The sequence below is a fragment of the Aspergillus caelatus genome (genome assembly GCF_009193585.1).
Source record: "Aspergillus caelatus strain CBS 763.97 unplaced genomic scaffold BDV27scaffold_32, whole genome shotgun sequence".
Lineage (NCBI taxonomy): Eukaryota > Fungi > Ascomycota > Eurotiomycetes > Eurotiales > Aspergillaceae > Aspergillus > Aspergillus caelatus.
Window position 1 is genome coordinate 36,951 of NW_022475295.1, and position 13,100 is coordinate 50,050.

Below are 13,100 nucleotides of genomic sequence, written 5' to 3' on the forward strand. Positions count from 1 at the left end.
TACAAGTCTAAGTAACCCTTGCACATCAAACTCTGAAGACCTGATCTAATATAGACCACTATTTCTTAACCGTCTCAATCGCTGCCGTATCTACACCGATAGTAATGTATCCAATCATTCCCTTGCTGATATCCTCACCATCCGCTGGGACGACGGATACAACGGGATTAAATCCTCCGTCAGTACCTTCAGGGAATATAGTGTCTTGTGCGTTGGTGGTGCGATTGATTTGTGTGTGTGAGGCGTAAGGCTCCAAGCTCATAATCTTCTGCGAAAGCGCTTCATCGAAATAGAGCTGTCCGGTGCTTACAGTATTGCCGGAAACAATTGTGCCGTTTCCTCGGACACTCCAGTCAGTGTGCGCCTGAACATGTATATGAATAGCCCGTTGGACGTAGAATCCTATGGTACACAGATGCATTAGTGTTTGATGGCCGGAGATCTATTGCCTCACACTTTGCTAGGTCTCACCTGGGAATATCGTCTTAATCTCCATGACTCCATTCTCGTCAGTGGGCCACATTCCCCGCAAGAAGGTAGTATCATCCGTATGGAGATCGGTAACACCAATCTCGAAATCGGTGATGTTCAGCTCAACCAGAAGCTTTTCAAACTCGGTATTGGGCGAAAGGTGAGTAAAGGAGGAGTAAGAGCCAGTTGCATTGCAATGCCAGAAGTCGAGGAGAACATTCGGTAAGGGCTCGCAGGTCGCCATATCGAGGACTCCCACATCAAGCCACAAAGGCACACCTGCTTGATCCTCCGTCATATCCTGACGCAGAGTCTGAGAGCGCGGCCAGACGTAGGGACCCTGGGTTACCTCGGGACTGAGGACACAAGTATCGTTTTGCATGGTGTCATAGTAAGGGGCGTCTGTGGTAATCTCGAAAGTCGTGTTGTGGCCGGACCCTTCCCAGCGTTTCTGCATTGCTCTCTTCGCCATGCGGCGTCGATTGAAATCCGCAGCGTGGTTGGCACATTCCTTGGCTAGTCCACTACGCCGCTGAATCTCTGCATGAGGCACGGCATGATCAGGGCCAGGATGAGCAATTGCAGTTGTCGCTGCTAGAGCAGCAAAAATAAGCTTTGAAACGAACATGCTTGATTTCCAATGACAGTCGACGTATGGCCAAGGGCGTGAATGGCTTGATGAGTGTCAAAGACCGAGGGACCTTTATACTTCTCGAGGAGATACACTCCTCCACTCCAGCCGGGGACAACGCATCTTCCATCCTCTGCGGAACTTCTCGATCACCAAGAAGCCGTACTCCATAAATCAGGATGTCCACGGAAGCGGAGCATGCCTGGTACCGACGGCCTCCGGCTCCTTGCCAAGACCTCCATTTTTTAGATTCTCGGCGTAGGTCGGATGTGATCCTTGTTATGGTTGTAGGATCTCCACCTTCCTCCCTATTGTACAGATAACAAAATCTCGCACACAGCACATGATTTCACGGGCTGCTACGAAACAATTGTAGCCAGAACAAGTAGTTTTCACCTACCTTCAGTCCACACTACCATGAGCTGGGCCACAACGCTGCTGGGCCACAAGGTTGCGCGTCCATTCAATACAAGTCTTGGAAAGCCAATTGATATCCTAAACAGCCGTGGGGCTATCCTGAGCCGTGAAGAAATTCCATTTCATATCCTCGTTTAGTTCACCGCGTAATCTTTTCTTGGCTTCTGTGGATAGGTACATCTCTAGGAACATTCAGGATATATACCCCGGCCTAGGGAATCGCGTAGTGGGCGAAGCTGAAGAATATCTTGGAGATGATTGGAGATGCTCCAGTGATCAGCGTGGACCGTTGATCACGGAGAAATGCAACCCCGCTGACTCAGCGGGTAGGTCCCCGCTAAGTGGTCTGGGCACTTGATCAATCCGATACTATAGCCCTAGTTGCGGTCTACACATGTAGGCCCAAAGAGCTATACAATCGTCTCTGATTGGAGTGTTTGAAGTTACGGTATTCGACAGTGCAATGGCGCAGTTTTTCGAGAGCACTTGAAGTTTCGTCAGTGGGGTAGACGATCCATACTTCTCAAGCTACAATGGCTAGACACGAAAATGGCTGCGATACAGCATAGTACAGTGTTTACTAGCATAGTACAAAGTCGTGTATAGTGAATGATATTCTTTTCAATGCATTGTGTAAGACATTAAACTTATTCTAATTTGTGTAACATCCACACAGTCTATGAATATCTAGTTCAGATCAATATATGCTTTTGTGGGTTTGACGAATGTAACAAGCCAGGGGAAATCTCGCCCATTTATCAAAGCAGCGTTGCCTGCAGTAGCGAATGGGGGTGAACATACATATCGATTTACTCCGAGTGATAACCCACTACTGCTGCAGCTAGTGAAGCCGTCCATGATATAGCTCAGAAGTATCCAATCTAGAACTGTTCGAAGTTTATCTAAGCTGGGTCAAGATTCAAGAATACCAAAAGCTTCGTCAATTATGTGGACCTCATTTCATAAGTACTCGTTTTGTATGCCCTCATTCCTCGTCAAGAACAACTTTCTGGAAATGTAGGCGCCTAAACAGTGTTCCACAAGCACTTGTGGAGTACAATCCAGGTACCGGCAATCACACAGGAACCGTGCTAAGATTTGCAGCACCATTGGCAGATGCAAAATAGAATAGACATCATTCGTGGGTATTTAAACTAGAGCCAAAATCTGCTGTTACCTAATGGATCTAACATATTTACATAGGTTGTAGAGGCATCGTATATAAAGCTCACTTCCTCGTCCTCAGTCGCAATTCTTACGATTCACAGGAACTATCTCAAGGCTTTCCCCCCCTCCCTAAATCAAGTCACCATGATCCAGCTTGCTTCTACCCTTGCTCTCGGCCTTGCTAGTATAGCAGGTGTTGTGTCCGCTCATCCGGGGCACAATGTCGAAGCAGAAGCTGCTGAACGTGCCAACTTCCTCCAAAAGGCTCCAATTCAGTCACGCAGTCTCGCTCACTGTGCCACAAGCTTGAAGGCACGCGGTGTTGAGAACCTCAACGTTGCTCGCCGTGAGAATGCTGTGCAGCTGCTACGCAGGGAAAGGGGATTGGATACCGGTATGCTCATGGATCTCTAAACGAGGATACAAGATTTATACCACGGAATGAATACTGATATATCTTCAGGAGCTCGCTATCTCAAAGCACGAGACCTGGACTCTGTGCTGGCGACGGATCACCACTCCAACTTGACTCATGTTGACCCTTCTACCGACCCTAACGTCCTGTTCGGCTCGGAGGGTACATGTATTGTACAACCTGAGGTGACACAGGGACCGTATTGTACGATTAATGGAACAATTTTTGCGTTTCACTTAGCTGACTTTGGGAAGATATCGCTGGTGAACTGATCCGCAAGAATGTGGCCGAAGATCAGCAGGGTGTGCCTCTCTACATGGACATCCAACTCATCGATACCAACACCTGTGACCCTCTCCCTGACATCTACACGGATATCTGGCACTGCAATGCCACGGTGTGTCTACCAAATGCGATTCTAGCTAACCATTGACCATTGAACTTCTGTGACTGACTTCAACATGCTCCAGGGTGTTTACTCCGGTGTCGTTGCGAACGGTAACGGTAATTCGAACGATAACAGCAACCTCAACACCACGTTCCTCCGCGGTGTTCAACCGAGCGGCGACGACGGTGTTGTCCGATTTGAGTCCATCTTCCCTGGCCATTACACTGGCCGGGCTATTCACATTCACGGTATGCCCCACGGAAGATATACTGACTGCCTAAACGAATAAGATTGTTGCTAACAACTCAATTTGACACAGTGGTTACCCACCCCGCTAACGAGACCAAGATCTTGCCCAACGGTACCATCGCAGGCATGTACGACGGTCACTCCTCGCATGTTGGCCAGATCTTCTTCGATCAGGACCTCATCACTGAGGTCGAGAAAAACACCCCATACTCGACTAACACGCAGGAGTTGACTGAGAACTCTGATGATAGCATCCTCGAGACGGAGGCTGACACCACCGACCCGTTCATGGAGTATGTTCTGCTTGGTGACGATGTCTCGGATGGTATCTTCGCCTGGATTTCAATCGGCATTGACGCCAAGAGGGATGATTCTCTCTCCCCTGAGGGTTACTGGACTGAGACTGGTGGAGAGGTCAACGATCACTTCAGTATGAACATGGCCGGTATGGGTGATCTTCCGACCGGCGCTGCCAGCAGCGCTGCTCCTAGCGCATCTGCATAAGCGAACGGCAATGGTTGTCTCTTGAAGTAAATAGAATGATCCATTTGGGCAACGTGTTAGAAATTACTTACTTCATTAGAAAAGAACGGATGTTGTTGTAGTATAAATGGTTTGTAGAAGGAAATGAGTAATTTACAGTACCCGTAGAGGGGAGGAAGATTCAACATCTCTTTCATGCCTAGCAGGGTTTGTTAGTTGCTCTTTTCCACCAGCTTGGATAACAATAATCAGAGAAGTATCCTCGAATCCTTCTATGGAAATCAAATCCTATTTCTCAAACCCACAGACCTTCGACACTCCAACAGGCCGAGGCTGTACATTCCTTACAGCATCCCCCGCCTCCTCATTCCCCCAATCCATCACCTCCCTCTCCAGACCTCCCAAATCCATGTCCTTACCCCAACAAAGCAAATTCCTCTCCTTCAGCAACTCCAGCACCTTCAACAACCAAGTCCGACACGTAATCCCCATCTCATTGACCTGATCATCGTAGCTGCGTATCAACCGGTCTGCTTCGTTCAAGACAGACTGAGAAGACGGAAAATCTGCGATGCGGATAAGGCCGACCAAGAGAAAGGATTTCAAGATGGCTGATTCCGGGCCATGCGCAGCGATCCAGCCGGTGCTTTCGTTTGTGATATGGTATTTTGTTCCTGTATCATGATGGTGAAGGTAAAGGGCCCAGTGGAAGTTGTCTGGGATTGGCGGGTCGGTTCGGATGTAGAGAGCAATATAGATGGAGTTTGGGGTAAGAGACATTGTCTTTTGTTTTGCTATGCTAAATAGGTGATGTATGGAAAACTATGGATCATTGGAGCGAGTAAATGTCGTGTGTGAGGTGGATGTGGTACAAAAACAGACATTGAAAGCAGGTCCAAATAGTCCGGAGATACTTACGCTACCGTACTAACTACAGCCACAAACATGGATGGATAATATCAAGATTAGACCTAACTGCCTTTACCAACAAGCACCGCTGCGCCATGGATAGATGAACCAATCCATCCTATAAATGCCACCCAGAAAATAGAAAGTCTTCAAGCAAATGACAAGAAATTGAACCCACAAAGTGTGATATCATACAATAATGTAGCGATCCATCAGTTTTAAAACTTTTTTTGACATGATTTACTCGTCCTTCTTCTTCTTCTTCTTCTGTTTCTTCTCATTGTCCTCGTTGTCGTCAGACCGCTTGCGCTTCTTCTCCTCGCCCTTGTCAGCCTTCTTGGCCTCCTTCTTAGCCTTCTTCAGATCCTTCTTGCTAACCGAGCTAGGGTTGCCTTCGGCATCGAACTGGATCTCGCCGCGCTCAAGCTTGCGCTTGTACCGCTTGAGGCTCAATCCGGCCTTCTCGGCCATCTTCTCAAGGTCAGCGTCCTTGCTCTTCTTGGACTTCTTTTTGCTCGATTCCTCTTCCGACTCATCAGACGAGTCAGCCTCTGCATCAGAGTCAGCATCGGCCATCTCGGTATCCTGGACCTCTTCAACAAGCTTCTTCTGTTTCTTGGCAGAAGAAGGCTCATCAACAGCATCGGCATCAGCGTTGTATTTCCTGGCCTCGTTGAGTTCGAATTTCTGGGCCTGTGCAGGTGTACCGTTGGGAGCAATGTTCACACCACGGGGCTTGAGGGGCTTGCCTTCCATGGCAGCCAGCTTCCTTTCAAGGTTGAAGCGAGCCTCTGTACCCAGGGCAGCCTTATCCTCCTCGGTAGCATCGTCATCCCACTCGGCAAGGGCATCCACACGGAGACCAAGAGAGGCCTTGGCGGCGAGAACTCTGGCCATCTTACCCTTGTTCTTGCCAGTAGCCTGACCGATAAGGGACGCGTGGTAGATGAGACCATACTTAGGAGTGTCGTGCTTGGTCTTCAAGGCACGGAAAAGGGCCTTCTCGGCTCCCAGAATCTGGAGGGTACTGGCGGGGCTCTTGGAAAGGTTGGTCAAGCTACCGGCGTGAGCGATAAGACGGGCGCCGACCAATTCGCCAACAAGAGCAGTCAGGTTAGGCGCAATGGCGTTCATACGGGCGGTCAAATAACCGGCAAGTTGCTGACGGTACTCCGTGAAGCCAACAACCTGCTCAGCCAAAGCCTGAATGTTCTCCAAATCCTCCTCACTGATCTCAGTACCCATGGAGCGGTCCGCGGCGGCCTTGACAGAGCCCTCGAGCTCCTCGGGCAGAATCTCAGCAAGATCAGAAGACTCCCAGTTGGTGCGCATGCCCATCTTCAGAACGAGTTTCGCGTAGGCCAGGTTGTCGTTGAGGATCTTAGCCAGCTCGGGGAAGTGCCAGCCGTACCATTCCTTCACACGCATAGCATAGTTGTTGAGCTCCTTATCCAAATCATCCAGCAGACCAATGGCTTGTACAATCATAGTATCAATCTTATCGGGAGAGAACTTGAGCTTATGTCTGGCAAGGGAGTGGGAAAGACCAAGGGACATGGTGGACATGTCCTGAGGGGCGAGGCCTGGAATTAATGTGGGGAGATGTTCACGGATAGCACGGTAGATATCAGTGGTGGTCGAGTCGGCGATAAGTTGAATATCGAGACCGGGAAGCTTGCCAATGGCATTTCCTTTACAAATTTAGTCAATAACTGAACCTGGTCTACTGCGCAGAAACTCGATCGACATACCAAGCTTCGGGTCCGCAACGGCCAAAGAGACCTTCTTTTCATCCTTGACCTCGTCAAGAAGGCTGGCAAGACGAGGGGTAACCTTGCCCTCAACAAGGGAGGCGACTTCCTCCAGGGCTGTAGCAGCGCTGTCGAACTTCTGGAAACTCTTCAATTTCACACTATACGAAAGAGTTAGATGGACCGTTCACACGGGAAAATTTTTTGCTTCAAGAGCGCGTGCGGCGAGATTGGAACAACACCGACGAGAATGCAGCGAAAGCAATGACTTACAGGTTCGAAACACCCTCTGCCGTCGCAGCCTCAGTAGCAAGATCATCTCTCTTCAAAAGCTTCTTGTCCTTGGCCTTGAGCAGGGCATAACCCGCGCTGGTTTCGGTGAGGATAAACAGCGTCATGGTGGACGGCCTCAATTCCCAGCTGGTTCAAAAAATATTTAATCTAACAGCTCGAAAGGTTAAGAATATGGTGGATAGGCCAGGGAGTGAGGGCGACCGTGGACGAAACCACCGAAAGCGTGCTTGGGGAAGTCGGTTTCTCGCTGCTGGCGGGAATTTTTTACCTCGAGTCTAAAGTAAAAAAATGAAAAAAGCGAGAGCGATCCGAGTGGCTGAGTGGCTGGTGGGTGCGGCGGTGCGTCTTACGTAACGCGAGAAGCGACTGACGGGCATGGAGATAGATACAACAGCTGTCTTGCGGAGTGGTTTTGGAATCCCCCCGGAGCTGCATCGTCATTCCACAATGGAGGGTCTCTTCTTCAACGTTAACAGCGGGTATGTGTGGCTCAGGGTTACCTCTAGGATCTTGCGACAGCGTCGAACTAATGCTCTATAGCTATGTTGAGGGCATTGTTCGAGGATATCGGAACAGCCTCCTCACTGGCCAGCACTACAACAACCTGACCCAATGCGAAACAATAGATGGTCCGTTCACTCACACCTATGTCGCTACTTATCTACTATATACTTATCCAAGTACTGGCCGCAGATGTTAAACTCCAGCTCGCCCCCGCATATGGGGACTTCCTCGCTGCGCTTCCTCCCAACCCCTCTACCTCAGCCCTTGCCGGCAAGATGACGGATAAGCTGGTCGCTGAATTCCGCTATGTGCTCACCCAGGCCACAGGCTCGACGGCCAGATTCCTCGAATACCTGACTTACGGCTATATGATCGATAATATCGCTCTTCTCATTACCGGTACATTACATGAACGTGATACTCGTGAGCTTTTGGAGCGATGCCACCCCTTAGGCTGGTTTGAGACTTTGCCCGTACTGTGTGTGGCCACGAACATCGAGGAACTTTATAACTCTGTCTTGATTGAAACACCATTGGCCGGCTACTTCAAGGGCAGCCTCAGCCACCAGGATCTGGACGAATTGAACATCGAGATCGTGCGCAACACCCTCTACAAGAACTATCTCGAGGACTTCTACCAGTTCGTGAACACGCACCCAGATTTCAAGGGCACTCCTACACAAGAGGTCATGTCTGAACTTCTAGAGTTCGAGGCAGACCGCCGTGCGATCAACATCACACTGAACTCGTTCGGCACAGAGCTTTCGAAGCAGGAACGGAGAAAGCTGTACCCGGAGTTCGGTAAACTCTACCCTGAAGGCTCATTGATGCTTTCACGGGCCGACGACCTGGAGTCCGTGTCACTTGCTGTCAGCATATCGGCTGACTACAAGGCCTTCTTTGATGCCGTTGGCCTTACTCAGGGTGCAGGTTTCGGTGGTGGTTCGGATGGAAAGAGTCTCGAGGACATGTTCTACCAAAAGGAAATGGAAATGTCAAAGGTCGTCTTCACTCGGCAGTTTACCCCGGCGGTAGTGTACGCATGGATGAGGTTGAAGGAGCAGGTTAGTTTAAAACTGTTCTAGTACAAGAGGCACCAACACTAACCACGCATTGCACAGGAAATCCGAAACGTCACATGGATCGCGGAGTGCATTGCGCAGCACCAGAAAGAGCGGATTGGCAACTTCATATCTGTCTTCTAAGCGTTCCTTCTCTGCACTACCTAATATTCGATTCATGCGATTCGTTCACGTGCACAAAACTTCCTTATTACCCCGAATTATGTGATTCTATGTATCTTTCCCTCTTCCATATCCTTATCTTGTGACTAGCTTTCAGTTATCCACTTATGTGTTGAGCGCATCAAACCGCCCGGCATACATTGCCAGTTTCTGATCTCTTCTACTTGCCTAGGGCGTTGGGGAATCTCGTTTTGTGCGGTATAGTATAGATGAACTGATCATTTGCTTATACCTTGAATGTAAACTTTTATTTGCTGAATGTAGTGATTGCGTTTATGAGGTAAGTAATACAACTACCGAATTTGTTTGAATCTCCAATCGTCGCAACTTTTACATTCAATTAATTTAGACCGTGTGGTCCACTACTGAGAGTCTAAGTTAGCCATGCTTTATATGAAAGTTAGTACAAATGTATCCGTGCAGATACATGTCCAGGGCCAAAGCTCCTTATAATACACGGTTTTGTGTTATGCCAAAAACTGCAGTTGTAGAGCAAGAGAGATGCAGTGAAATGGTCACACAGTAGCCTGAACAATCGCAACAATCGCAAGGAGTGGCAAATGGAAAGGTGTGGGGACAAGGATTGAAACAGAGTCCGGTCGATTGGCCTAGAAGCCTATCTACTGGTTTCATAAATCGGTCGACACATTCAACGCAGTTACGTGATATGCGATGATGGGATTGTATAGTCATAAAAAAGATCCAATATAGCAATGGGGGCGTCAGTGTGCTGGGGGATGTCCAACAAAATCAAACATTTCAGCATATGAGTTATGTTCATCACTCCTTTTTTTGGTTTTCAGGATTCATGCTAAAGCTCCTTCGGACAGGAAGGATAAAAATAAAAATAAAAAAAACACGTCAAAAGTTGGATAGATTCGTTAGTCGTACTGGAAAAGGACACTGATACTCTCGCCATGGTGGACACGACGAATAGCCTACGACGTATTAGCAACATAACTCCGTTGAGTATTAGGGCCAACCTACCTCAGCAAAGACATGGCCAACTTCCAAAACCTCCAGCTTAGGGCACTGGCGCAGGTGCTCTGTCTGATCAACGCTGTTCGTGACTAGCACCTTGTCAAGGGCACTGGCGTTGATTCGATCAATAGCATCCCCACTTAGGATACCGTGAGTCACCAAAGCGTAAACTTGAGCGGCACCTTCCTTCTTTAAGAGCTTCGCAGCTCTAGTTATGGTGTTGGAAGTATCCGCCAGATCATCAATCAGGATAGCGGTACGGCCTTTCACATCACCAACCAACATCATAGTGGCATTTTGACGGTCCGTGATGCGTGTGGGACGCCGTTCCTATAAACTATTAGGAAACACAAAAATATGTTGAACTAGCAAGCGAAACAAACCTTGTGAATCAATGCGAACTCTATACCCATGGAATCCGCAATTGCCGTGGCACGCTTAGCACCTCCAGCGTCGGGGCTGACAATAACAGCTTGCTTGTAATTGGGGATGTTCCGCTGAATGTAACTCTTGAGCAGGGGTCTGCCATACAAGTTATCTACGGGAATATCGAAGAATCCCTGATACTGAGGATCGTGCAGGTCCATCGTGATGATGTGGTCGGCACCAGCGCAGGCAAGCAAGTCAGCTACCAATGTGCCTGCTTGAGCCACCCACTGCTTGTAGCCTGGGCGTGGTTGGAAATTGTTGATTTTTTGCACGCTATCCTCACCGAAAGCACCATTGGAAACAGCGGCCTTGCTGCTCTCCGGTTGCGATTCCAGAGTCTCACTGCGAGAGAGTCCACTAGTTGGGCGCTTCTTCACAGGACTACCATTGCTGATATCCTCTATTTGAGCCTTTGCTAGGCTCTTCTGTAGGTTATCGACACCGTTCAGAAGACTTCCACTCTCAGGCTTCCCAGGATATGGGGTTGTAGGGGTGCTCTCGAAAGTATAACCATTTGCGGGCTCTGACTTTCCAGGAACCGCTGACTTTACAAGAGGCGCGCCAGTCTTGTTGTAAGGAATATCACTCTGGCGAGAGTACGGGAAAAGAGGGAGAACAGCGGTGACCCTCTTGGCGGAGGCGGTCTTGCATGCAGAGATGGTAATGAGTAACTCCAGTAGGTGGTCGTTCACTTTCCCACCACCAGATTGAATGATGTAAACATCTTTCCCACGAACAGACTCCTTGATTTCAACTCTGGTTTCGCCCACAGAGAACTTCGAAAGTAGAACGTCGGCTGGTGGGATACCCAAGACGCCGCAGATGTTCTGAGTCAGTTGAGGGTGGGAAGTGCCCCCAATTACAACGATATTGCGGACCATGGTGGCAGGCTCTTCAGGTTGATGAAGTTTTGAAAAAGCGGTAGGATAGATAGGCAATGGAGAGGATGTCTGTGTCGAGAGTGGAGAGAAACTAGGGATATCCGATGAAGCAGGTCTGGAGGGGCGATTATTGATCGGTGAGATTAGCACAAAGTTGGAAGAAGCTTTGATCAAAGAATGGACAAGATTGTGGCAAATACGGACAGACAACTACCTCATGGCGGGGATTCAAGAACGGTGTCCGATTGATGGAGTGGAGAGAACATTGAATAAAGGACTGAGGTAGAGGGTCGTGTGAGTCCCGCGATAGAAAAAAAAATGCCTCTTCCGCCGGTGGAACCAAACGTCCTCCAAGCCTCGGATTTCTGCCGTAATAGCCCCAGGCTGCTACATGCCGCCTGCCGCATCCGGCTAGCTGCACACAAATGAAACAAAAACGACTGGGAAACGGCGATGCGCCCCGCAAAGGCCGGGAGAGAGGTAAATGACGGAAGATGTGGGAGGGGTGAGAGTAAGAAAAAAAAAAAAAAAAAAAGCTCCGACTCCGGGTTTCAGAGATACCCGTAGTTCCCAAGATAACAACAACAGCGATTTGTGAGCCACTTCCCTCGCAAACCAAGCAAAGAACAGCTGGCGCCCTACTGTTGCGTTACAAGAGGAGCAATGTCTCCATTGGGCCAATAGGTACATGGAAACTTTGAAAGATAACGCGCCGGAGAACATCAGCGGACTGGTAGGAGGCAAAATCAAAGAAAGGGAAAAAAGTAATTTTCATGGCAATTCCCCATTATTCCACAACCTTTCCCCAATATTTTGTTGCGATAGTAGGTAAAGCACAATAGAGAAGAACCCAGGTCATATAAAGGTACAGTAATACAATTTGAATCGCCTGCGAGGGATATTCTACAAAGAAAGAGTAGAGTCAGCATTCACCCTCAAGGACATACCAGACGCATCAGGACAGACCTCACAAACCATAGGAGAGAAGTCGAAGAGGAATTTGCTCACAGGTACCTAAAGCGTATAGTCTACAAGTATTTATTCACCAGTGCCGACCTCCCTGTAGAACGGTCAGTATAGAACCCCTCGAAATAAAAGGCCCCGAAAAGCAACAAATAGTAGGCGACAAGGGAGGGCTTTGGAAAGGATCACTTACAGATCAAGCTGGCTTCCTGAAGATATACTGTAGTCGGCCAGGGTGAGGAAATCTTTGAACGGACGCTCCCCTTGGCGCTTGAGGAGGATTTCATGTGGTTCACGTCCAATACGCGCAGCAACCTGTGCCTTGAAGAGCTCTGTGACATAGATTAGATGCCAAACTGCAGTCCTCGATCATAAAAGGGTAACGAACTGATTGGGTCCGATGCAAGACACGGAATTGAAGCTTTCGAGCCGAGACGATCGTTCACATGCACAATAATCATGGGTTCTGAGGTCTGAGGAACAGCAGGCTTCTTTTCTTTCTTCTCTTTCTTCTTCCTGTCCCGTCCATCTCTCTCATCACCCTCCGGACGCCTTCGGTCACGATCGTTATCCTTGTTCCTATCCTCAGGCCGGTACGTATCTCTGTCGCGTCGCGGAGATCTTGCCCGTTCTTCCCTATCTCTGTATCCTCGATTTAATCTGCGTTCATCTGTATCGTGTCTGTTGTCGCCATCGCGCCGTTTGTCCTTCCATCGAAAACCTCCTCCTCCTCCTCCTCCACTTCTTCTAGGCCTCTCTCTATCAGACCTTTCCCTGTCAATCCTTCTCCCTGGTGACCTGCTCCTTGAACGCTCGCCCATGATCAGCGATGTAGGTTAATGGGTTTAGCGATCAGCCTGACTCTCACAGCAATGGAATATGACCCGCGACACGTGATGATGTATCGCGGCCCAGCCTTCTGG

At 48.9% G+C, this 13,100-nt stretch overlaps 7 protein-coding genes across 7 annotated transcripts; 2 read left to right on the forward strand and 5 right to left on the reverse strand.

Annotated features, from left to right (window-relative positions):
* Window positions 1-10: 10 nt before the first annotated feature.
* On the reverse strand, window positions 11-1,727 carry BDV27DRAFT_66398 (intradiol ring-cleavage dioxygenase). Its single transcript, XM_032077240.1, has 2 exons — window positions 472-1,727; window positions 11-402 (listed from the first exon to the last, which is right to left on the reverse strand). The coding sequence occupies exons 1-2, from the start codon at window positions 1,097-1,099 to the stop codon at window positions 59-61; spliced, it is 972 nt and encodes a 323-aa protein (XP_031930754.1). The 5' UTR covers window positions 1,100-1,727; the 3' UTR covers window positions 11-58.
* A 1,103-nt stretch (window positions 1,728-2,830) lies between these two features.
* BDV27DRAFT_154696 (intradiol ring-cleavage dioxygenase) lies at window positions 2,831-4,242 on the forward strand (the record flags this gene model as incomplete). The annotated part of the gene is made up of 5 exons (XM_032072000.1): window positions 2,831-3,080; window positions 3,150-3,305; window positions 3,356-3,498; window positions 3,572-3,737; window positions 3,809-4,242. The coding sequence occupies 5 exons, from the start codon at window positions 2,831-2,833 to the stop codon at window positions 4,240-4,242; spliced, it is 1,149 nt and encodes a 382-aa protein (XP_031930755.1).
* A 67-nt stretch (window positions 4,243-4,309) lies between these two features.
* BDV27DRAFT_66403 (uncharacterized protein) lies at window positions 4,310-5,119 on the reverse strand. Its single transcript, XM_032077241.1, has one exon. It carries the CDS (start codon window positions 4,999-5,001, stop codon window positions 4,510-4,512), a length of 492 nt encoding a protein of 163 aa, XP_031930756.1. The 5' UTR covers window positions 5,002-5,119; the 3' UTR covers window positions 4,310-4,509.
* nop58 (RNA-processing protein NOP58) lies at window positions 5,118-7,432 on the reverse strand. Its single transcript, XM_032077242.1, has 3 exons — window positions 7,155-7,432; window positions 6,882-7,042; window positions 5,118-6,821 (listed from the first exon to the last, which is right to left on the reverse strand). The coding sequence occupies exons 1-3, from the start codon at window positions 7,277-7,279 to the stop codon at window positions 5,371-5,373; spliced, it is 1,737 nt and encodes a 578-aa protein (XP_031930757.1). The 5' UTR covers window positions 7,280-7,432; the 3' UTR covers window positions 5,118-5,370.
* Window positions 7,433-7,587: 155 nt separating this feature from the next.
* BDV27DRAFT_123463 (H(+)-transporting V0 sector ATPase subunit d) lies at window positions 7,588-9,152 on the forward strand. The gene is made up of 4 exons (XM_032065878.1): window positions 7,588-7,654; window positions 7,716-7,804; window positions 7,869-8,743; window positions 8,801-9,152. Exons 1-4 carry the CDS (start codon window positions 7,623-7,625, stop codon window positions 8,882-8,884), a joined length of 1,080 nt encoding a protein of 359 aa, XP_031930758.1. The 5' UTR covers window positions 7,588-7,622; the 3' UTR covers window positions 8,885-9,152.
* A 90-nt stretch (window positions 9,153-9,242) lies between these two features.
* On the reverse strand, window positions 9,243-11,734 carry BDV27DRAFT_123464 (ribose phosphate diphosphokinase subunit PRS5). Its single transcript, XM_032065879.1, has 3 exons — window positions 10,288-11,734; window positions 9,911-10,234; window positions 9,243-9,861 (listed from the first exon to the last, which is right to left on the reverse strand). Exons 1-3 carry the CDS (start codon window positions 11,212-11,214, stop codon window positions 9,805-9,807), a joined length of 1,308 nt encoding a protein of 435 aa, XP_031930759.1. The 5' UTR covers window positions 11,215-11,734; the 3' UTR covers window positions 9,243-9,804.
* Window positions 11,735-12,063: 329 nt separating this feature from the next.
* BDV27DRAFT_66429 (ubiquitin-like protein HUB1) lies at window positions 12,064-13,044 on the reverse strand. Its single transcript, XM_032077243.1, has 4 exons — window positions 12,566-13,044; window positions 12,371-12,509; window positions 12,181-12,274; window positions 12,064-12,117 (listed from the first exon to the last, which is right to left on the reverse strand). The coding sequence occupies exons 1-3, from the start codon at window positions 12,996-12,998 to the stop codon at window positions 12,253-12,255; spliced, it is 594 nt and encodes a 197-aa protein (XP_031930760.1). The 5' UTR covers window positions 12,999-13,044; the 3' UTR covers window positions 12,064-12,117; window positions 12,181-12,252.
* Window positions 13,045-13,100: the final 56 nt, after the last annotated feature.